At 37.6% G+C, this 22,422-nt stretch overlaps 5 protein-coding genes across 7 annotated transcripts in view; 1 reads left to right on the top strand and 4 right to left on the bottom strand.

Annotated features, from left to right (window-relative positions):
• LOC109040905 (atrial natriuretic peptide-converting enzyme) overlaps positions 1 to 22,422 on the top strand; it is a 183,229-nt gene that overhangs the window by 94,868 nt on the left and 65,939 nt on the right.
• LOC109040915 (uncharacterized) lies at positions 538 to 5,659 on the bottom strand. Its single transcript, XM_019057037.2, has 3 exons — positions 5,560 to 5,659; positions 3,716 to 3,949; positions 538 to 2,537 (listed from the first exon to the last, which is right to left on the bottom strand). Exons 2-3 carry the CDS (start codon positions 3,920 to 3,922, stop codon positions 585 to 587), a joined length of 2,160 nt encoding a protein of 719 aa, XP_018912582.2. The 5' UTR covers positions 3,923 to 3,949; positions 5,560 to 5,659; the 3' UTR covers positions 538 to 584.
• LOC140223699 (uncharacterized) lies at positions 6,431 to 10,277 on the bottom strand. Of its 3 annotated transcripts, none has more exons than XM_072303710.1 (3): positions 10,000 to 10,277; positions 8,991 to 9,253; positions 6,431 to 8,511 (listed from the first exon to the last, which is right to left on the bottom strand). In XM_072303710.1, exons 2-3 carry the CDS (start codon positions 9,228 to 9,230, stop codon positions 6,556 to 6,558), a joined length of 2,196 nt encoding a protein of 731 aa, XP_072159811.1. In that variant the 5' UTR covers positions 9,231 to 9,253; positions 10,000 to 10,277; the 3' UTR covers positions 6,431 to 6,555. The 3 variants fall into 3 exon arrangements, with proteins under 3 accessions (XP_072159811.1, XP_072159810.1, XP_018912556.2); XM_072303709.1 differs by lacking the exon at positions 10,000 to 10,277 and adding an exon at positions 9,826 to 9,959; XM_019057011.2 differs by lacking the exon at positions 10,000 to 10,277 and having other exon boundaries at positions 8,991 to 9,680.
• Positions 13,764 to 15,728, bottom strand: LOC109040913 (uncharacterized). Its single transcript, XM_072303511.1, has 2 exons — positions 15,495 to 15,728; positions 13,764 to 14,441 (listed from the first exon to the last, which is right to left on the bottom strand). The coding sequence occupies exons 1-2, from the start codon at positions 15,687 to 15,689 to the stop codon at positions 13,764 to 13,766; spliced, it is 873 nt and encodes a 290-aa protein (XP_072159612.1). The 5' UTR covers positions 15,690 to 15,728.
• Positions 18,104 to 22,408, bottom strand: LOC109040908 (uncharacterized). The gene is made up of 2 exons (XM_019057019.2): positions 21,468 to 22,408; positions 18,104 to 20,138 (listed from the first exon to the last, which is right to left on the bottom strand). The coding sequence occupies exons 1-2, from the start codon at positions 21,726 to 21,728 to the stop codon at positions 19,080 to 19,082; spliced, it is 1,320 nt and encodes a 439-aa protein (XP_018912564.2). The 5' UTR covers positions 21,729 to 22,408; the 3' UTR covers positions 18,104 to 19,079.

Here is a 22,422-nt window from a genome sequence, read left to right as displayed (position 1 = left end):
TACAACTATTCGTCCTCTTAGGATAGCCATATTGCATACATTAAAAGATGTAGGCGCCCTGGATTTTTGGCCTTGTTCTGAGTTAACGGTATTCTGTTGTCACCAGTCAAAAACGCCTTCAGTTTTGAGTGACACTTCACCACCCACACGGGAGTTAAAATATTTGTATCAATAGCATTGAGAATGTTGATACTACCTCGTAGGGTCCTCTAATTGCTCACCGAACATTCATGATGTATTGACTCGCATTCAGTCGAAAACAATCTCAATGGAATCTGTTTGACCGATTCGCAAATGCTTTAGTAATTGCTTCGTTTTTTCGCTGATTCTGACTTTCCAGGCTGAGAGGTCGGCGTCACTTTGGTGCCCCAGCTGGACAAGGCTCAATTTTTAAAAATCGACCGAACTTTTGGGTCATCTTAAAAAATTGCGTTATTTTTATCGATTATACATAAGCGAAAATCATATTTTTTGCAACAATTTTATTAGAAAACATTTAAAGATTCACATAGAAGGAACAATCAGAGCACATTCGTGTTTTGGCAATGGTCTCTAAAACTACATCATAATCAACTCGACATGCATTACATGTTCAATAATATATGTTTTACAAAGGTCCTTCTGTCATAGTCCCACGCTTCTGCTGCAATTTCCACTGATTTCTCAGGTGTAACTGAAATTGCTATCAAAAGCCTATCTTTGATTTGGAGCTTTGAAAAGCGAGGATCCGAGTCAAATATTTTGAAATATTCAAAATTAGACATTGAATTTAAAACAGACGTTGCATTATAATGTAATCTAGATTGTATAATGACCCCAATTCCTTTATTTTTTTGGACCAAAATTATATCCATCCTTTTGTTGACAATAAGTTTTCCTTCTCCAGTCGGTTTGACATAACTCACCAGGGGGGCTGTAATTCCAGCCTCCATTGAGAAGTCTTCACCGTGTTCAGTCGCAACCTTCTTTGAATACACATAAATTAAAGATTTCAGCTGATGCTCAGCCTCAGGGGCTTTTAATTTGACGATTCTAAAGATAGCCTCGCCAAGGGACTGCACTGAATCGTTATTTGGAGCTAGACCTTTTACAGCGGCAACCATCGCCAGGTCGTCCTCTGCACTGATTTTAAATAAATTCTGTATACTACCACTACGGTATACGTAGTCATTCATGATCTCGGCATCAATACGACTGGAGGTCCTTAATTTGTACACATTAGCTGTTTCGTCACGAGTCGATATTAGACCCAGAAATCTTAAAAATATAATGAATGATGTGGCATGCTCTATACTCAGGCTTTTTATACCACGAGCTGTAGTCATATTACTAATCAAGTGCGTAATTCTTGTAAAGCTTGCAAAACTTATTTTCAAAACTGGTGGTATCTTGATCTTTGCTCTATCAGTGTAAGTACACTGGGTCACAAAATTAACGACCCATTCGCTCTCAAACATTCTTCCATAGTGGTTCAGGAATTCGGCAGTCAAAGGCATTATGAGGGCGCTGGGTGAAGAATTTCTATTCTCGATGTACGAAAGCACAGATTTAGTGTTGAACAGAGTAAGAGATGATTTTAAAACTGCGTGTCCGTTCAAAAGGTCATTGACTATTTGGAAATGGTCCTCCATTGAGTACTTGGATAAAATGTCAGCAACTTCCTGCTTGGATAGTCCAAAGTACTTTGCGAGTTTCTTCTCGTGTGAAAACGGCGTGTGTGTAATTGGATTCGCCAATTTGTGAAACCCTAATTGACCCGGTTGTTTGAGCATCAGTTCTATGGTGTTGAACGATCCGAGATACAGAACCGATGTCAGGGTATTTGAAGTTATCATGCCACTGAAATTGATCAGGTACGACGCTAAGTAGGGTCTTTGCACTTGATGGAAATCTCCAAATATTGCAGGTTTGCACAAAGCATCATAATTATCTACGATAATAATAACATCCAGTCTTAAGTATCTTTTCAGGAGATACCTAAGAAACGCTGCACTATTCCAAAATTTAGGCGGGCCCACATCAGGGTCCATCCCGTCTTCTAGATACCCTTTCAGGCTTCTTTTCTCGGCATCCGATAGGCGCGGATGGTGAAGGAGGGATGGATAATAGTTCATCATCTTCTTTATTACTATCTTGAAGTATCTGTGAAAGTCCTTCGAATGGAAGTCGTCCATCTCTGTAAAGGTCGCTTCCGTAGTGTTACTCAAAGGGGCTAGATCGATGTATATAACAGCGTAATTGTGGAATTGCTCGTCAATGAACTCGTTCATCTCGAAAATTTTTGTGCCTTGGAAGAGTTCGTATGCAGCGGTCTTGTATTTGTCATGGAACTTTGTCGTCCCATTTACAATTTCGAAAGAGGCGTTCAGAAATTGGACGGCCATCATTGCCAGGGCGGACTTGCCAAAGCCAGGGGGTGCAGTCACGTACCAACGTTTTGGTCGGAAGTTCAGCCATTCGTAAAGGAAAAGCGTTTTGTCTACAAAGGCTCTGCTGTGCCGAATTTTGGCAAATTCTGAGTTTGAGGAAACGAGATCCTGAAAAATCATATTCAAATTAAACTTTATGAATCGTCAAAATTCTTTCGGACCCTGAAATAAAGTTATTCGTCTTTCTTGCGATTCGCCTGCATAATTATTGAGAGAAAAAATAATTGATAAGGAAGGAAACCCTATGAAAAGAAACAAAAAGTAGTAAAAAAAGAATGAAAAAATAGAATAAAATGGACTTAAAGTTTAAAAGAATTGAAAACTCTATTTAAAATAAAAATGATGACTTCGGAAATTTTTCAACTGGGTTTGTAATGTTACAAAATTCTTCTTATGTCCTATTTGGTTTCAAACTAGCCATCAGTTTTACGTCGCAGTGAGCCATTACTAGATTTTTTCTCAAAATTTGGACAAACTTTAGAAGTATAAACACGTACAAAACCAATTGCAACGTTTATATACGCTACAAATAATTCGAGAACAATTGTAACCTTATTGGGGTTATCCATATAATATCTTTATTTCTATCACAACGCATGCTAGGAACTGCCAAGTACACCGGAATGCAAATTAGCTGGTCCAGCTATCAAATAAGAAATAAATATGAAAAATCAAGCCGCAAGCCAAAAAAACAAAATGCAATGTAATCAGTTACATGATAGCATAATTGGATCTTGTAATTAAATTGATTAAATTATATTTTGTTTTTTGGCTTATAGCTCGGTTTTCATCTGTATTTCTTATTTGAACTTGAGGACCTTTATAGGGAGAGTTGAGACAACGCATCTCATGAATATCACAAACGGGAGGAGAGATTACACAAATTGAACGTTTTCCGTAATCTTTGATCAACTCATTCCCGAGCTCTCGTCTTTCTCTCCTCTCTCATTTTTTTGGTACCTTGCCGTGCCCCTAATAGCCCGGCCCAGTTTATAATCTTTGCAATTGGTGAAACTGTAATCTTTATGTCCGTTTGTGACAGTGTGGCGGCCTTAAATACGGGAACCAATCAGAAATGGATTCGTATTGTCTTTACTCTCGGTATAAATGAGGAGCTCAAATTTGAAACGCCAAATTTTGTCCACCGACGGCCTGTCTACCCAGTTGAAAGTGAGAATGTTTGTTTCTAGACAATTATTTTTTTCCCATAATGATGAGTAAAGTTTTTGCCGGAATTATCTGTCTCATGAGGATACGTGAGCAAAATAAACGACGAAATATTCAACCTGTGAATGATGCGTCCCAAGAAAATCGTTTTCGTCCATCTTTGGTGGGAGTGGCGTGTGCAAATTTTCGCTGTCTGCATTCAAACTATCCGCAAGTTTCTTTTTTTCTTCGTCCACCCAATCTGCTAGCGCTTGCGGAAAAGTTCGGCTGATCATGAAAGCACATGTCACTAAAATCACATGCTGCATGAGCGCCGTTGGAGTCATTCTTGTTTCCAAAAAGAAATGTAGTTACTAAAAAAAAATATATATAAAATCAATAGAAGCAACCCATTGATTACATAAAGCGTAAAATACATAATTTAAAGAGATAAACAGAGAGAAATTTCAACTTAAAAGTTTGGTTAATATGGGAAGTCTCTCCATTGTTTTCTGCGCTAAATTTACCGCAAACTGTACCAAAATCACACAAAATTTGTGTTGAATTGCTTGTCCTTTCTTATATTAACCGAAAGTAACACAAGAACACAAATATTTTTATTATTTTCGTATTACATCATCTAATTCTCAATTATACAGAGACTTTATGACGTATGAGCGTCACTTATTTTGGAGATAAACCCTATTCGCCATAAAACTCCGTGCTTCCATGGCTTCCGTGAAAAAGTAGTTATTTTCTTAAGTCAGAAAATTGTCTTTATGATACTTATGTTGTTTGTTACTAATTGTGTATTGAATATGCTATAATGAACGCAACATAAGATCGGTGAAGTGGCGACTTTGCAAGTCGGCAACACTGTAATTTCTTCATTTTAATTCGTTAAACATATCGATATTTCAAAAATAATCGCTTGTTTGCATACATTTATGTATAGGGAAAACAGCGATATCAATTTTCAAACGCCACTCGATTGGTGCTGGCCATGCCCCAATTATTAATTAAATCTTATTAATTTATTAAAATCTTAATGGTTTTGAATATTCAGCTTCATTAAAACCGTGAATCAATTGTAATAACGTATGGCCTCTTATATTTTAAAAGAAAATAGCCTAAAAATGAAGAAAAATTGCTGATGGAAATAGACAAGCTCCTTCAAAAATCTGTCAATATTTATCCACTCTTGCCCCAAGAAATTTTCTATTTTTAGAACATATAGCAATAAAACAAATCTATCCAATCCTTTCCTCTGCGAATAAATGTTTACAATACGTTTATGACATTCGTGAAAATCGTTTGAAATGTATTTCAGGTGATTAGGATAATATATTTTAGGATGATAAAATGAAAATGTTAGCTAGGTGGGGGGGGGGGGGGGGTACGACTCGCTCAATATTTCAGTAACAAGTTTTAAAATAGAAGCGCCTGAAATATAAAAATCAAGAGTTCCATTGCTGTAACATGTCATACTGAGGCTCAGTTTCAGTGCCTAGTCATCAGTTAATCAAATAATATTAGTGAAAATTCTTGCAAGATGGCATCATAGCTGTTTCTCCGTTTAAGTTTAATATCGATTCCATCGTTATAAAGCAATGGGCCTCACTTAGAATCAATTGATCGGTGTGTACTCGAATCGAAAAAAACATAACTTCACCATTTTGCGCGTAATGCTACCTATTATTATCACATCCAGTGATTCTAAATTGTTATTATAATAGCTTTGAGATTAGTATTACATCTCCGAATGTTAATTCAAAAGTGGAATTAGTCACTAATGGATTTGAGCGTCGACAGTAACGTTTTTAACATTCTAAACGCTGGATCAGCGTATCACCTACATACCTGGGTCCATTTTTCTCTGTGATTTTTTATTTTATGAAAAATGATATATGTAAAAAACAATCATGACTTCCAGCCTGTCGTAGAAAGATAGTTCGGTTATTGAAATTATTGTTCAAGTACTTACGATCATACAAGCGCCTTTGGATCAAGAAACGCGGACATGAAAAGAGGTACCGAATGATCCCTCTTCCTGCACACTTTTCGTCTCTAACTAACCAACTTTTAATTTTTTATCAATTCAAAGGTAAGCGAAGTGTTGCCATGTTCATTCAACTCGTAATTAGGTCGTATATGATTAGCAACTTAAATGCATGGGTTTGACTGGGACAAGGTACAGAGCATGGAAATATTGCTTCCTCTAGTTTTTAGCAAAATAATTTGCAAAGAACTAACGGACCTGAATCTAATTTAAGGAATTTAAGCAGCTCTGGAACTCTTAAAGAAGTATTTTTGGGGGGTTGATTTCCTCTATATCCATAAGTCTCTGCGTTTGTATCAACTAATGCAAAATTGATGGCTTCAGCCAAACTCAATTCACGCTTCGATTTCCTCCGTTGTTTCGGATCGGAATAATTCGGAACCTATTACGCTCATAATTAGGTGCAATGATTCAGTGATGACGTATTCAGTACACGAAAAAAAAAACAAAAAACTTCGTGCATGGGACCCGAAGTTGAGGTCATTTGGATCTCTGAAGTTTTCTGATCACGCATCCGAAAACTTGAGGTCGAGCTGCCGAAGTTCGGGTCAGACATCGAAGCACTTCGGTACATATCGAAGCACTTCAGATGTCTGACCCGAACTTCGGCAGCTGGACCTCAAGTTTTTAGATACGTGATCCGAAAACTTCAGAGATCCATATGACCTCAACTTTGGGTCCCACGCACGAAGTTTTTTTCTCCGTGGAAGAGAGTTATGTTTTTATCTAAATTAAAGAGACCTAAAACTCACTTTTTCTTGAAAGAAAATATACTTAAAAAATTTAACAAAAAATATAAAATCAAATATATATATATATATATATTTATACCAAATGTAAAAATCAAATATTAAAATATAAATTTATTTTTGACATAGGTTTTATAAAAGCTTGGAGGGGTAAAACCTCAAAGCTCGGGCTTCAGTGACTTGCAATATTCAATATAACGTGTTGCAAACTGGTTTTTTCGTTTCGGCTCCACACTTCTGCTGCAATTTCTACAGATTTATTCCGCGACACAGAAATTCCTATCAGCATCTTATCTTCAATTTTGAACCGTGAAAAGCAAGGATCTGAATCGAGTATTTCAAAGTATCTGCGGTCACTCATTTCTTTCAAAGCAGCCGTCACATTGGCATCAAATTTAGATGTCAGAATAACCCCCACCCCTATTTTCTTTTGGACCAAAAGTAAGTCTATCCTCTCGCTAGGTCTGTAACTCTCCTGCAACACTGAATTGTTTATCGTTGGGGCCACAATGCCCGCCTCCATTGCAAAATCCTCATTGTACCTAGCAGCAACCTTCCTTGCATATGCGTAAACCAAAAATTTTAGTTGATATTCGGCGTCAGGAAATTTTACCGTGAGAATGTTCTTGATAGCTTCGCCCATACACTGTACTGAATCATTATTTGGCGAGAGGCCTTTAAATGCACGAATCATTGCAAGTTCATCCTCTGCGCCAACTCTAAAAAGTTTCTGTATACTATTACTTCTGTACAAGTATTTACTCAAAAGCTCAGCATCACTTTGACTGGAGGCTCTAAAATCGTAGACATTGTTCGTGTCACGCACAGCCGATATTAGACCTAAAAATTGTAGAATTTTGATGAATGAAGTGGTTCTTTCTATACTAAGATTTTCCCTACCGTGGGACCCTGTGATATTATCTTTCGAAGCAGTCAGTCTTCGGAAGGTCGCAAAACTTATCTTTAGCCTAGGCGACAGCATGATTTCGGTTTTATCCTTGTATATACACTTAGTCACAACGTTGCAGAGCCAATCACTCGTGAACAGTTTTTCATAGTGATGAAGAATCTCGTCAGTGAATGGCATAAAAAAGGCACTAGGTGAGGAATTTCTATTCTCGATGTATGAAAGGACATGTTTAGTGTTGAACAGAGTGAGGGGTGTTCGTAAAACTGCATGCCCATTCAAGAGGTTATTAACTATTTGGAGATGATCTTCCATTGAATACTTCGTCAAAATGTCAGTAACTTCTCGCTGGGAGAGTCCAAAATACTTCGCAATTCGCTCCTCGGTTGAGAAAGCCGTATGCTTGATCCTATCTGCCGGTTTTGGATTACTTAAATTATACGGTTTCATAAGCATCAGTTCAACGGTGTTAAACGTTCCGAAATAAAGTGTTCTGTTCGGTATGCTTTGCACTATCATTTTATTGAAATTGATGATGTACGAGGCTAAGTAGGGTCTTAATACTTTTGCAAATTCCCCGATCGCACTAGGTTTGCATAATGCGTCATATGAATCTATGATCACGATGACATCCTTCTTTAGGCATTTCTTGAGGAGGTTTCTCAAGAATGACACACTATTCCAGAATAAAGCCGGACGCGCCCTAGTCTCCATTCCTTCTTCAAGATACTCTCTTAAGCTTTTTCTCTGCGGATATGTTAAGTTTTGATGGGCGAGGAGGGATGGATAATAGCTCATCATATTCTTTATTACCATCTTGAAGTACTTGTGGATGTCTTGCGAACAAAAATCGTCATCTTTCCGAAAGGTACCTTCCGTGGTGTTGCTTAAAGGAGCCAAATCAACGTATATGACAGAATAGTTCTGGAAGTGTTTGTTGAAAAATTCTTTCATTTCAAAGATTTTGGTTCCTTGAAATAGTTCATACGCAGCGGTCTTATTTTTTTCGTGAACCCTTTCTATTCCATTGAAAATGCTGAAAGAGGCGTTCAAGAACTGGACAGCCATTTTCGCCAGGGCTGACTTGCCGAAGCCAGGGGGTGCGGTCACATACCAGTGCTTTGGCCGGTGGGTCAGCCACTCGTGGAGGAAAAGTGTCTTGTCGACGAAAGCTCTGCTGTTCCGGATGATGGAGAACTCTGAGCTTGATGGGACGAGACCCTGAAAAATAGATAAGGCTGGTCAAATATTTATCAAAATAAAGCTCTTGGATGTGTGACGGATTTGCGATTTAAGTACCGATTACCATGTAAAATTTCGTGAGAAATACGACGATGCCACTGGGTTTTTCTGGACAAACCCCAACGCTCAAGAAAGCTCCCAAAGTATGTTGCCTCTGAATGTGTCTGTATTTCTTACCGTAAAAACTCAGTATGTTTGTTCACATTTAACAAGAAAAATTAGTGATTACAAAGTCTTTGAAAAGTCATCATTGATGGCAATGGAAGGTTCATGAAGGAAAGTGGGGTAGTCTAACAAATATAGCTAAAAAGTAGGTGAAATTAAGTTGACTGAAAGGATACCGCTTGAGCGTGTTTATCATAAACAAATTATTTTGCTCTTTTGAAAAAGCTCCTGTAAGATGCATTATACTGGTCTCAGATAAAGGAAAAGTCAATAACAACAAAAAGGTACTTAACCGGTGAATGATGCTTCATTCGAAATTCACTTTCATCCGACGTGTAAGATTTTGAATCCGTATGTTTTTCTGTCCCTTTCGCATCTGCTCGTGGCCAGATTGACTCGTGCAACTTATCATTATTTGATGCGTCCAAACTAGCTGCTAATTTCTTTGCTTCCTCGTTCGCCCATTCTGCGAGAGCGAAAGAAAAGGATAGGCCGATCAAAAAAACCGACCAAAGTGTCGTCAACAACTTCATGTCTTCTCTTGCAGTCCTCAATTCTAAAAATAAGTTCATTCACAACAAAATAAAATGGAAGTGGAGTTAAAAATGTAAAAAAGACGAGTAATACTGTCAACATATTGCATGCCAAAGTGTTTTTCCGTATATGTTTATCCTATCACTGGAATAGCACGAAAATTCACCTCGTAAAATTTAGTTAAAAATCTGGAAGCATCTTGATAAATGAGCTAATTGCTCTACCTTCTGAGCGACGCGAAATCTATAAATCTCAAGGAGGGTATATATCTCTTTAGGGTTGCGCAATTACAGTATGTGTGGGGTATGTTCTGAATATATTCACATCAAATAATATGACAACATTCAACTACCAGAATGATCTGCATTTAAAATTCCATTATCATGTTTGTTTGATGCCTCACTTAAGTTTTAATTTTCCAAGTTAATTGATGATTTTTGCAAAATTCCTGTTCAGAATATTTCAAATGTTTGTAATGCGTAGTTATTTTGAACGTTCATGGGCAAATGACAATTCTGTTTGCTGATTTTTGAAAGGCTGGTGGTGGATAAACGAATTGGAGTAAAATTTGTCAGAACTGATTTTTGTGAATACCTGTGGAAGAAATGTGAAAAAATATACCATCCGTATGACATATTTTTGAGGTTAGGTTTTAGTGTCTAGTCAGATAGGTTTTTAGTTAGATAGGATGTCAGTGACTAAGCATATTTATAAGTGGAAATTAAGACAGCCGGAAAAAACTAATATTAAGGTAATTTTAACACTCACGATGCCACTTTAGTGGGTACACGACAGTTTCACCGTTTTTTTCAGTGATTTGTTTCGTTCACATGTTTTTGTTTATCTGTTTGAGAGTGGCAAATAATCTGATTCGTCACAAAAAAAAAAAAAAAAAAAAAATACAAACACCAAACACACTTAGACTATTAAAGTCTCGCCATTGGAACGAAAAGTCGAAGGAAAATTATAAACTTGACCGGAAGAGGGAACACCTTTAGGACCATGGATGTGCAGGTGCACTTTTGTTGTGTAAACGAATACATGAAATCTTATCAAATCAGTGGTTACTGATAAGCTTTTTTGTCTGCTCGACGTATGACTAAGTAATTCAACCAATGCTTTAACAGGATGGTAGAATAGTGCTGGGTCCTAAACTGTTCTACAGGGATAAAATGCCAATTATTTTCATTAGATTCCAAAGAACTCTGATAAATACCAAAGCAAGATCAATGGGGGAGCGCTGATATTAATTTGAGTTAAATATTTGAATCTTATGATAATTTTTGGGATTTTTCGGCCTTGATTTCCCGCTGAACTGTATGGACTCAGCTTTTCTCTACCATCCTGTTACTCACAGCTCGGGCCATATGTTTAGATGTGTCGTCAGCTGAGTGGGCACTTGTTTACATTTCCTTTGCAAGCGACCGCGATGCAGTCGTCCAATAGGGATCGAGGATTGACCACGCTTACGATCGGGCCGCGGTCAATCCTCCATCGCCATTGGACGATTGCATCGCGATTGCTTACAGGATGAATGTAAACAAGTGCCAACTTAGCTGACGACACGTCCAATGTTTTTTACACATCAACGTTTCCATGACTTCTGTATTTAGAGGCAATTATACAGCAGGGCAGATCCCAACATTTTACTTTTGCCGAGAGTTTTCCAGTCGAAATCCGTAAACACAGATGTTCGCGCTCGGGAATTACTAGCGTCAAACACCCAATGAGAGAGTAGAGGGAGAGACTGATGTCTCGATGGTATAACGCCTAGATACAACTATTCGTCCTCTGAGGATAGCCATATTGCATACCTTAAAAAATGTAGGCGCGCTAAATTGTTTGCCTTGTTCTCGAATGGACTTATTGTGAGCTATTCGGCATTCTATTGTCACCAGTTAGAAACGCCTTCAGTTTCGAGTGATACTTCACCGCCCACACGGAGTTAAAATATTGTACAAAACTTGATACTACCTCGTAGGGTCTTTCAATCGCTCATAGAACATTCATGATGTATTGAATCGCATTTAGTCGGACAAATCTCAATGGAAACTGCTTGCCTAATTCAGAAATGCTCTTGTAATTTTTTCGTTTTTTTGCTGATTCTAACTGAACAGGCTGGAAGGTCGGCGTCATTTGCCCCTCTTGGAAATGGATGAATTTTTGAAAATCGACAGAACTTTTCATCCTCATTCCGGGGACTTAGGTCTGCAAAACCGGAACTGTTGCTTTCAGTCGCAGTACGTCTCTGAAGGTGGCGAAGAATATTGAGAAAATGACCTCACTTTTCCACATATAACTTTCCATCCTGATTCTGAAAACCGAAGGTTCGAAAGATCGGAGCTCTGTCGCTCAGCCGCAGGAAGGCTCTGAAGGTGGTAAAGATACCGGACAAAATGTCTCATCTGGACAAGCAAAACCATCCAGGAACTGTCACTCAACTAACCCCATTTTTTTAAATTTTGGTATCTTGTTATTTTATCCAATAGGAGCATCAAGATTCATATTTCCAAAGGATACCCCAGGGTAAGCATGCCTAATGCCCCTACGTACGGATTTTGATTTTAACCATCTCAAGTATTCGAAGAGGTCCTAAAACTAAGATTTTGACCTATTTTGGTTAGCTAGCCGCACCCGCCTCCCCCTCCCACTGCCCTCCCCAAAGTAACCATTTTTTGGGCGGTTTTCAATGTGTTTAACGTTTCTTTCATATGTTCCACGTTTTCAACCAAAGTGAGCCAAAATTCGACTGAATTCACACCAGATAGCGTAGGTTTTTGCTAAAAAAATTCAAGGTGATCAGACCATATTCTCGTCTGCAAAATATTTGTGAAATTTTCCAAATCTCCATTTTTTTAAAAAAAATTTGGTTGACATTTGAACGAATAAAAAAAACGGAGGCCGTATACTTTTTTTTGCCCTTAAAACTATTATTATATGCCTAAGCGTCATTAGAAAATTGATAAGTTAGGTGGCCGACGAGATATGACGGGTTTTCTAACCTCAGAATGGAAAAAAAGTTTAACAATTTATATAACTTTTATTAAAAACTAGTTGAATAAAAATATTTGTACATTTTCTTTTTCACTTTAATTTTACTAAGACCTTTGTCTGTGTGAGGTTAAATGGTTGAAGGCATGGAAATAAGTAGTACCAAAAATATCAATGGAAGAAAATGTGTCTTTTGAAAATCCTTCTCGAAAAAAATGCATGTTTAAGGTGTGCATCACAGGAGACTCGCGTCATTCAATAAGACGTGTTTCAAACTGGTTTTTTCGTTCTGGCACCACGCGTCTGCTGCAATTTCCACCGATTTATCCCTTGATACAGAAATTCCAATCAGTATCATTTTTTTTATTGTAAGATTTGAAAAACGGCAATCTAAGTCAAATAAGTCAAAATATCTATCATTGCTCATCTCTCTTTAAAACAGAGGTTGCATTTGTATTAAACTTGGATGTCATAATAATGCCTATTCCCTTATTCTTCATGAGCAAAATTATGTCTATCCTACTCTTCGGTCTCGGTTTACCACTTTCGTTTGATTTTGGATTTTCCGTGGTAGGGATCGCAACTCTTGATTCTAGCGTGAAGTTGACACCGTGTTGAGTTGCAGTCTTCCTCGAAAACACGTAAATTAAAGCTTTCAGCTGAGATTCAGTCTCAGGAGCTTTTTCTTTGACGATATTACGAATGGCTTCAGCTAAAGACTGGATCGACTCGTTTGTTGGTGAGAGATTTTCTATAGCACTCATCATCGCCAAATCATTCTCAGCGCTTATGTTGAAGAATTTTTGTGTGTATCCACTATAGTAAAAGTATTCATTCAGAAGCTCAGTGTCACTAAGACTGGAGGCCCGTAAATTGATGGCATGTCGACGAGACACCCGGCTTTCATGGATGACTGATAGCACACCTAGAGATTGCAGAATTTTGATGAAGGATAATGAGTGCTCTAACTTAAAGATCATGTTTGTCGCCGTTCGTTGAAGAATCGATCGCAAAACATTTCAGTATCGTAAAACTCGTAAAACTCAACTGCTTTGGAGGTTTTAGTGTTACCTCAGATTAACCTTTAAAAATAATCTCATTTACAACATTACCAACAAACTGCAAAGCGAAAACTTTTCTATACTTGTGGATGATTTCGGAGGTCAGTGGCAATGTAACAGCGCTGGGTGTAGCATTTCGATTTGCAATGTACAATAGCACAGATCTAGTGTTGAACAAAGTGAGGGGTGACTCTAAAACTGCGTGTCCATTCAGCAGGTTGTTTACCAAAGTAAAGTCGTCTTGCATAGAATAATTTTTTAGTACCTGCATAACTTCTCGTGCCGATAGACCGAAGTACTTAGCAACGCGTTCTGTGCTGAAGAATTTTGTATGCACAATCGTGTGTGATGTTGGTGTTAGTCTCAATAGTACGGATGGCTTTCTCAGCATTAGTTCCACCGTGTTGAACGACCCTAAATACAGAACGGTTGAGAGTCCGTCTTTCAATAACAACCTACTGAAATTAATTATGTACGAAGCTAAAGTATGGTCGGTGACACCAAAGATGTTTCACCGAACATGGAGGGTATGCATAGGGCATCATAAGAGTCGACGACGACAACTACATTTTTCTTCACGCATTTCCTCAGGAGCTGCATCAGAAAGTATGCACTCTGCCAGATTTTACCGGGGCCAACTGGAGTGTCTATTCCTTCTGCCAGGTACCTCTCAAAGCTTTTCCTTTCATAGTTCGTCATTTTCTTGTGGTGGAGGAGAGATGGATAATAGCTCATCATTTTCTTAATCACTATTTTAAAGTTCTTGTGGAAGTCCTGTGAGTTGAAGTCCTCTACTTTCTTGAAAGTAGCCTGAGTAGTGGTACTCAAAGGGGCGAGGTCCAAGAATATGACAGCGTGGTTTTGGAAGTGCTCGTCGCAGAACTCTTTCATTTCGAAGATATTTGTGTCTCGGAAGAGCTCGTAGGCGGGTGTCTCATACTTGTCGTTATACTTTGTCGTTCCGTTGACAATTTCGTAGGATGCATTCAAAAATTGGACGGCCATCGTTGCAAGGGTGGACTTTCCAAAGCCAGGGGGTGCTGTAACGAACCAGTATTTCGGTCGGCGTACGAGCCATTCGCGGAGGAACAATGTTTTGTCCACGAAGGCTGGACTGTGCCGGACTTCGGAAAAGTTTGAGCTTGATGAGACATAAACCTGAAAAATTAGATTGATGAAGGTTGAAATTTACATGTAAAGAACTGCATTTCATTATCAGCAATCCATTGCTGACTGCATATTCCTGAACCTCCCACGGTCATAAGAAATTATGCAAAAATATTACCGTAGAAAGTAATATTTTTTTTCTAAAATCGGAAACACGGGTCTTTTGGAAAATCTGTCAGATTTTTAGGTAAATCCACCAAACATGTTGCTATTTTACTCAAGGCTTAGATAAAAAAATTGAAGTTTTTCTTATCAAAAAGGCCAGAAAATATAGTCAAGCGTTCAGTAGACTTATTAAAACAAGTTGAATAATTGGACCGAGTTTAACAGAAAGGAACCAAGCCACATCAGTTGTTGCCAAAATTAACTGGGCAATTCAATTTTTTATAAAAGCATGTTTGTGCGGATTTCTGTGAAAATGATAAGGAATTTGCCTCGTACTATGGAGAAAATTCACTGAAATTTGCATGAAAATCTGCACTACCGTTTCCAGTTAAAAAATTAAATTGCCCAATTAAATTTGGCAATAGCTGATGTGGCTTGGTTCCTTTCTGTTTAACTCGGTCCAATTAGGAAATAGTTTGAATAACAAAATTTTACTTCTATATAACTTACGTCTAAAGTAGAAACGCAGTAAACTCTCATTCCATCCATTATTTCTTTGACTCACTTACAGTCACAATCGAATGAATATTATTTTTTTCCTTATGTCTTTTTATTTTATATCGTAATGGACATAATAATGACTCATGTCACGTAGAGCAGATTGCTGAAGAGTTTGCAGCAAACTATTTCTTGTCTATACAACAGATTTCTCAGCATACGTGTCATAATAATGGGAAATGCCAGATGGCGCCTCTGTGTAGGCGGTGCGTTTCTTCACTTTTATACCTATATTTATACTATTTCCCATTTCAGAAAGAAATAAAGAAAGTACTGAAAAATTGGCTCTTCAAGCACTATCGGATGAAGCAATTATAAATTTGCGTGCAAATTCTCTATTTTAGAAAAGGACAACAAGCATGGGAAGCAAATGTATTTAACCTGGGGGTGTTGCTTCGTTGGATGTTTTCTCTCATCCGATTTTTTAGCATTTGAAACGGAACTTGAATCTGTCTTTTTTGCAGTGTGATTTTGTTGTTCCTCTGCCAAGTCTGCGTGCACGACATCATAAAGTTGGCAAATCAGGATAACGGAAAAAAACAGCATCAGTTGCCTCAACCACAATCCAGCAGTCATTCTAAAACGTAATCGGACTGCTGAGACAAAGTAAAAAATATGCATGAGTATATCAATTAATGAAAAGGAAATAAGATGGAGGAGTATTAGTCGACCTATATCAAAACATACTGAGTTGCGTGTTAAAGTATGCCATGAAAATTATATTATGTGGCAGAAATCTACACGCGTAATGTGCATGCCATCTAATATTGTTTCTTAGTTGACTTTCATGCTTTGCGATGGATTTGATGTTTTATATACGAGAACAGTGTATCAATGGGTAGGGTTAAAAGGAACGCACCTCTGGTTCACTATTACTAACGGCCCGACATTACATTGACTTGACTTTTATCAGCAATAAAACATCTCAAATTTCCGTTCATCATCATTTTTTACTAGACATTTTTATCTAAAAATTTTCTGAAAATTTTTTTCGAGGTGGGGAGAGCAAATTGCAAGAATAGCAAGATTTTAGTATGGCCAGTTCTCTAGTTATCCGAAACAAATATTTAAAATAAAATATTTAAATATTGCGGGAATTCTAATACATCTTCATAGAGTTTTGCTCTTTTCTACTTTATTCATGAATATGCGCTAGAGACTGACAGATTTTTTTTTCAAAATTATGAGCAGTAAAAGATTGGTGAAGGTATCCACGTGTACTTCTCTCAAACAGGACGTAATAATTTATTGCTGTTATTATGTGAGAAATGTGGTATCAAGAAACAATTTGAAGTCATTTCCATAAAGAAATCAATAAAATGATAACATGAAGCATGGAAAGCAATTTAGAGGTTAGGTTCTTACGTTGCAATATGAACGCGCTACCGTGTTGGTGCTAATAGTTTAATCAGACCATAATCGCATTAAATTTTGTATCTTGATAGGAAGTAAATGGCAGAGAGGGGGCCGTTTTTATTTTGAGCATCCGAGATACGTAGTATGAGGTTGTTGTTTTGAAATTTTATCGAACCACTTTCAAGGATTCTTCATCCATGATTGATTTTCTTGGTATACATTTATGACTTTCAGTATTTCATTCAGATGCCACACACAAAAGAGAAAATTCACTATGTTTAGTATTTATGTATTTACTTACGATTTTGGATGAGATTTTGATCAGAAATCCCCATGAACGTAATGGAAGTGCCCAGCAAAAAGCGAGCTTATTCTCTGTCTCGGCATATTGTGGACGTGCTGTAGTTTCCGTATGACAACAAAACTTTAATTTCTTATCAACTCAGTTTCAATTGATGCAACTATTTGAATGTGACCTTTTGAGTGTGATAAGAAAACATCTATTTGTAACAGGGACAAGGTCATATCTGATGACACAGCCTTGCAAATATGTAGTGACGTCATATAGTCAGCCGTAACTTGATGTATTTTTTAGTGCTAAGTTCGGGGGAAAGTGCCGAAATTTCCAATTCGTCAAGATATAGGGCAGAATTAAAACGTCGGCGTCTCAGAGGGAAAAAGGTAACACCTTTTGCATTATTTCACTCGAAAAGGTCATTCAAATCTCTACCACCAGGTATAACTTTATTGAAAGTTGCAAAAGCAGCATTAAAAAGTTCACCATTTTTATTTTTCTAGATACATAAATTGGACTGTATTTTGCAATTTGGAGCTATAAATTCTGGCCCGGTTAAAAATCAACGTATGTGTCATTAGTTTCCCTATGCACATAAGTGTTTTTTCAGGCGAGGCAGAATTTATAGTTCCAAATTGCAAAATGCAGTCCAATTTATATGTAAAGATAAATAAATGCGTTGTATCCGATTCCAGAGAGCATACATATACCTGGCCATAAATATTTTTTATAAAAAAATAAAAAATGAACTAAATAAAAAGCTGAATTCGGAGTTGAGGTGCGGCGTTTGAAATCGTGACAGAAAAACAAAGAGAGCTCATGGGGTACCTTACTGACACTTTTTGTTTCACAACGCCATTCAAACACACAAGGCACAAACTTATGGAAGTAATAATAAACCTAATCCTGTCAGAATTTGGTAATAATTACTATCATAAATCCCTCCAAGATTCTGCAATTTTATCGATCATGATCGAAACAAATTTTCCGTCCCCTCTTAAGGAAAAAGTTTCAATGTCAATCAATTTTTATCTGCTTTTATGTAATAACTACTCATTAACTTTTTGCCTATATTTCTAACGTTACTAGGGGACCGCGACCCCTTACCGCTTCGCGGCCCAACTCGTCGAAGGGTCGCTATGGAATAAGCCTTACTCATCTGATTTTATCTATAGAGTAGTAAGATTAGTTATAATTTAGATGTGCATGATTTTATGAATGGTAACGCTAAGGACTGAGCTGTCGCAGCAACCATTAGTCCTTGGTCTTTTCAATTTATGCCTCTAGATGGATTAGAGCTCAGTTGCTGCGACCTACGAAAACAGAATAAATATTCAAATACAGGAAAATACATTTAATAGACATTTGTGGAAGAACCATGGTGAACTTAATGTCTAAATCACAGAAAATGACTGCCTATTAATTATTTAATACTACATGTTTTAAACTCGTCCTTCCGTTCTCGTGCCACACTTCTGCTGCAATTTCGACTGATTTATTTGGCGACACGGAAATCCCAACTAAAGTCCTCTCTCTGAATCTTGAGCTTTGAAAAGCGAGGATCTGAGTCGAAAATTTTAAAGTACTCGTTGTCTATCATTTCCTTTAAAACAGAGGTTGCACTAGTATCAAGTCTAGATGTTAAAATAATTCCTCTTCCCTCTTTCTTCTTGATGAAAATAATGTCTATCTTCTCTCGAGATCCAAGCTCACCACCTTTTTCTGCGTTTAAGTGCTCCGCACCAGGGACTGTAACACCGGCTTCCATACCGAATTCCTCACTGTTATAAGTTGCAACTTTCCTTGAATATACATCCATCAAAGATTTCAGCTGATACTCTTCCTCAGGGGCTTTTACTCTGACGATTTTATGGACGGCTTCACCTAAATTCTTCATGGAATCATTATCTGGTGCGAGACCTTTAAGTGCACGAATCATTCCAATTTCGTCTTCTGCGCTAACTTTAAAGAACTCTTGCACGTTCCCACTATTACACAAATATCCACTCATGAGCTCAGCATCACTACGACTTGAAACTCTAAAATCGCTAAGATCACCCCTTACATCAATAGTCGAAATTAAACCAAGGAATTGTAGCATTTGGATGAACGATAATATCTCGTCTAGCATCAACGTTTGTTTAAAAATAGCAAGTGTATTATTGTTAAGTAACTGTTTCATTCTTGCAAAATTTGCAAAATTTAGCATTACCGTATGAGGAAACATGACCTCAGTTTTATTTTTGAATATACACTGAGTAGTCTTATCACTGATCCATTTATTGAGGAACAGTTTTCCATATTTACTCAGGATCTCAGCGGTATACTGCGAAAGTTACAGCGCTCGGTGTAGCATTCTTATTTTCAATGTAGGATAATACAGCTTTCGTGTTGAAAAGAGTCAAAGGTGACCTCAGAACTGCGTGTCCGTCTAATAGGTCATCCACCACGCTGAAATGATCCAGCATTGAATACCTCGCCAAAATATCGGTAACTTCTCGTCTAGACAGCCCGAAATACTTCGCGATGCGTTCGTCACTATAAAAATCCGTATGTTCAATAGTATACATGGTTTTTTTCTGCAAGCGTAGGTCAGATGGCTTTTGCAGCATTAGCTCTATCGTCTTAAATGTCCCTAAATATAGAACTCTTGACTGCCCGTCTTGGATTATCATCTTACTGAAATTAATGATGTATGAAGCTACATATGGTCCTATTATTTTGGTTATATCTCCAAGTATATTGGGTTTGCACAGTGCATCGTAAGAATCCACTACAACAATGACGTCTTTTTTAAAGCATTTTCGGAGAAGTCGCGCCAGCGTTGATGCACTCTTCCAAAATTTTACTGGGGTTACCTCAGTTTCCATCTCCCCAAGGTACCATTCGAGGGTAGCTCTTTCCACGGCCGTCAAGTTGTGATGGAGGTGAAGGGTTGGATAATAGCTCATCATTTTTCTTATCGCCATTTTGAGGTACTTGTGAAAGTCCTGTGATAGGAAGTCTTCGTCGATTTTAAAGATAGCTTCTGTGGTATTACTTAAGGGAGCTAAGTCTAGGTAAACAACCGCGTAGTTCTGGAAGTGCTTGTCGACGAACTCTTTCATCTCGAAGATTTCCGTGCCTTGGAATAGCTCGTATGCAGCAGTTTTTTGCTTGTCGTGGAACATTTCGACACCATTGACAATTTCGACGGAGGCATTCAGAAACTGGACGGCCATAGTCCCCAGGGTGGACTTGCCGAAGCCAGGGGGTGCGGTCACGTACCATTGTTTAGGTCGGTGCGTTAGCCACTCGTAGAGGAATGCCGTCTTGTCTGCAAAGGCTTTGCTGTGTCGGATTTCGGAGAAGTCTGAGCTTGATGGAACAAGACCCTGGAAAAGTTTAATTAAATAGATTTATAGAATTTTGACTATTCTCAAATTTCGGTGGTAAAAAGGAGCCCTGCGGTTAGGGTGTAGGTAAATTTTGAAAAATGATTTTTTAAGATAGACCTAAGCTTAATTTGTGGTTTGGAGCTAACCAAATTATCCCTGCAAAGGGGGGCAAAATTGAAAAAAAATTTCTCGGTGCGCAACACCCAAAAAGTTGAAATTGTAACTTACGCCCTTTTGAGCGTTGCGCACCGGGTAATGATTTTTCAATTTTTCTTTCCCTTGCAAGAGGACAGTATGTGCAAATTGACTTTCCAACTTTGCAAGAATAATGAAAATATGGTAAGTGCTTTGCGTATTGTCACATGAACGGATGACACTTTTTTCCTCTTTTATGTGCGTGAGTATCTAAATTTCAGCTTCATTACTGCACGTATTTTTCTTTGAAATCGTTTAAGTAATAATTTCCAGCCGATGTCAGTACCAAATCAAAGTGATTTTGTCGTTGCGTTTCCATCCGTGGCATACATATACAATACTAAATCAAATTACTTTGGAGGCTTAAGACAATACTCAAAACTTCCATCGTTCAGCATGGCAATGGTGAAACTCGATTATCCTGTATCCCATTCATAAAGTTAAAATTTTTCCGCCAATTTTTTTAAAACATTTTTTTGGAGAAAATTCGACCGTTTTATGTTCTCCAAATTTTACATGCATATTTTAGCCATCTGAGGTTACCTTTGAAAGAAGTTTACATACTTATTTGAAGTTAAGTTAAAGAAGGAAAAAGCAAATTGAATCGAAAGTTACTACGTGGTGCTGTTAATGAGACGCATGACTATTCTATCCGTGTGCCTGATATGATTGACTTATTTTTTGGAATTTACTTAAAAAGATAAATTGAGTTGGCTGTATCTCATGTGTGCAACAGACATGTCGCTCTCTGTATAGAATATTCATGAACCCGAGACCTTTCGACTCAAAACTGAGTCATTTTCAGTCGGAAACAATACAAATTTAAGAGGAAAAACGATTGGATCCTGGTCGCCCCCATGTATGGCTCAGGTTTTTTATCGTTTTTTTCTTTTAAATTTTGATTTTTGCGACTGACTCAGTTTTGAGTCGAAACGTCTCGGGTTCATAAATTGCGTATTTTTAGCCTTGTTTCCCGTTTTTTCATCCTTTTTTTTCCACTGTTATCATTGTCTTAGGCTGCTCTTAAAAATTTGTATCTATAGAATATTCTATGGCTATAGATCGATCTTAAGGAAGTTCAAAACTTAAATTAAACTAAACTTAAACTTAAACTACTAAGAAATACTCAACCAGAGACTGATGCTTCATTTGACTTTCAATTTCGTCCGTTGTGTGAGACTTGGAAGATGAACTTGGCTCGGTTTTTCTGTTTGGAGCTCCTTTCCATGGCCAGACTGGCTCCTGCAATCTTCCATTCTTTTCTGCCCAACTGCCCACTAGATGTTGTTTATGCCTCTCTGCCCAGTTTGCATCTGCGTGAGAGGAGGGTCCGCCAATCATAAACATGTTTAAGACTAGTGCCATTCGTTTCATGACTATCCTGATTGTCATCTTCGTTTCCAAAAAAATAGAGTAGATACGGTAAAAATTACAGAGAATCGCTGTCGATTATAGGGATCAAAACGTGTGTCACGAGTTTGTCACAAGATGTTGATTTTAGCTCTAGGATTAGAATGTATGAATAAAAATGTTCATCGATTAAACACGTTTATTAAGGTTAGGTTTCAATGAGGTGAACACTAGTTACCTAAATATTTTATAATGGCTGAATAATCGAAATTTTGGTTGATTTGACATCGATCTATAATGTAAACCCAACATTGAAAACAGTACTATGTCTTTTAGCTTTGCGCGTCATAGTTCCGATATTCCATATTCCAAATCAGCCTTTTATTTTTTTAAGTTAGCACTTTGCACTATTTTTTCTCTAATTAATGAATCACATTGGAAATCCACTTAAAATCAAGTTGTTCATCGTGAAATATGAAAGTGAAACGAATTAAATAACTTGTAAACGAGTGTTTGGCTTTGAATTAAAAAGAGCCCACTAAATAAAACGAATGTTTACGAATGCGTGGCATAAGTCCACAAGAAAGGCGCTGCACTTTCAGTTTTTCAGGAAAAAATGAACAAACTCAACGTTAACTGATAAGATTTCCTGCTCGTTCCATTCATAGAAAGGACATGATATCAATACATCTTTGATACAGGGTGTTTCATGTACGACATTTTTTGCTCAATGGGT

Source organism: Bemisia tabaci, chromosome 8 (genome assembly GCF_918797505.1).
Source record: "Bemisia tabaci chromosome 8, PGI_BMITA_v3".
Lineage (NCBI taxonomy): Eukaryota > Metazoa > Arthropoda > Insecta > Hemiptera > Aleyrodidae > Bemisia > Bemisia tabaci.
Note: the sequence above shows the minus strand (reverse complement) of the source record. Positions and strands in the feature narration are given on the sequence as shown.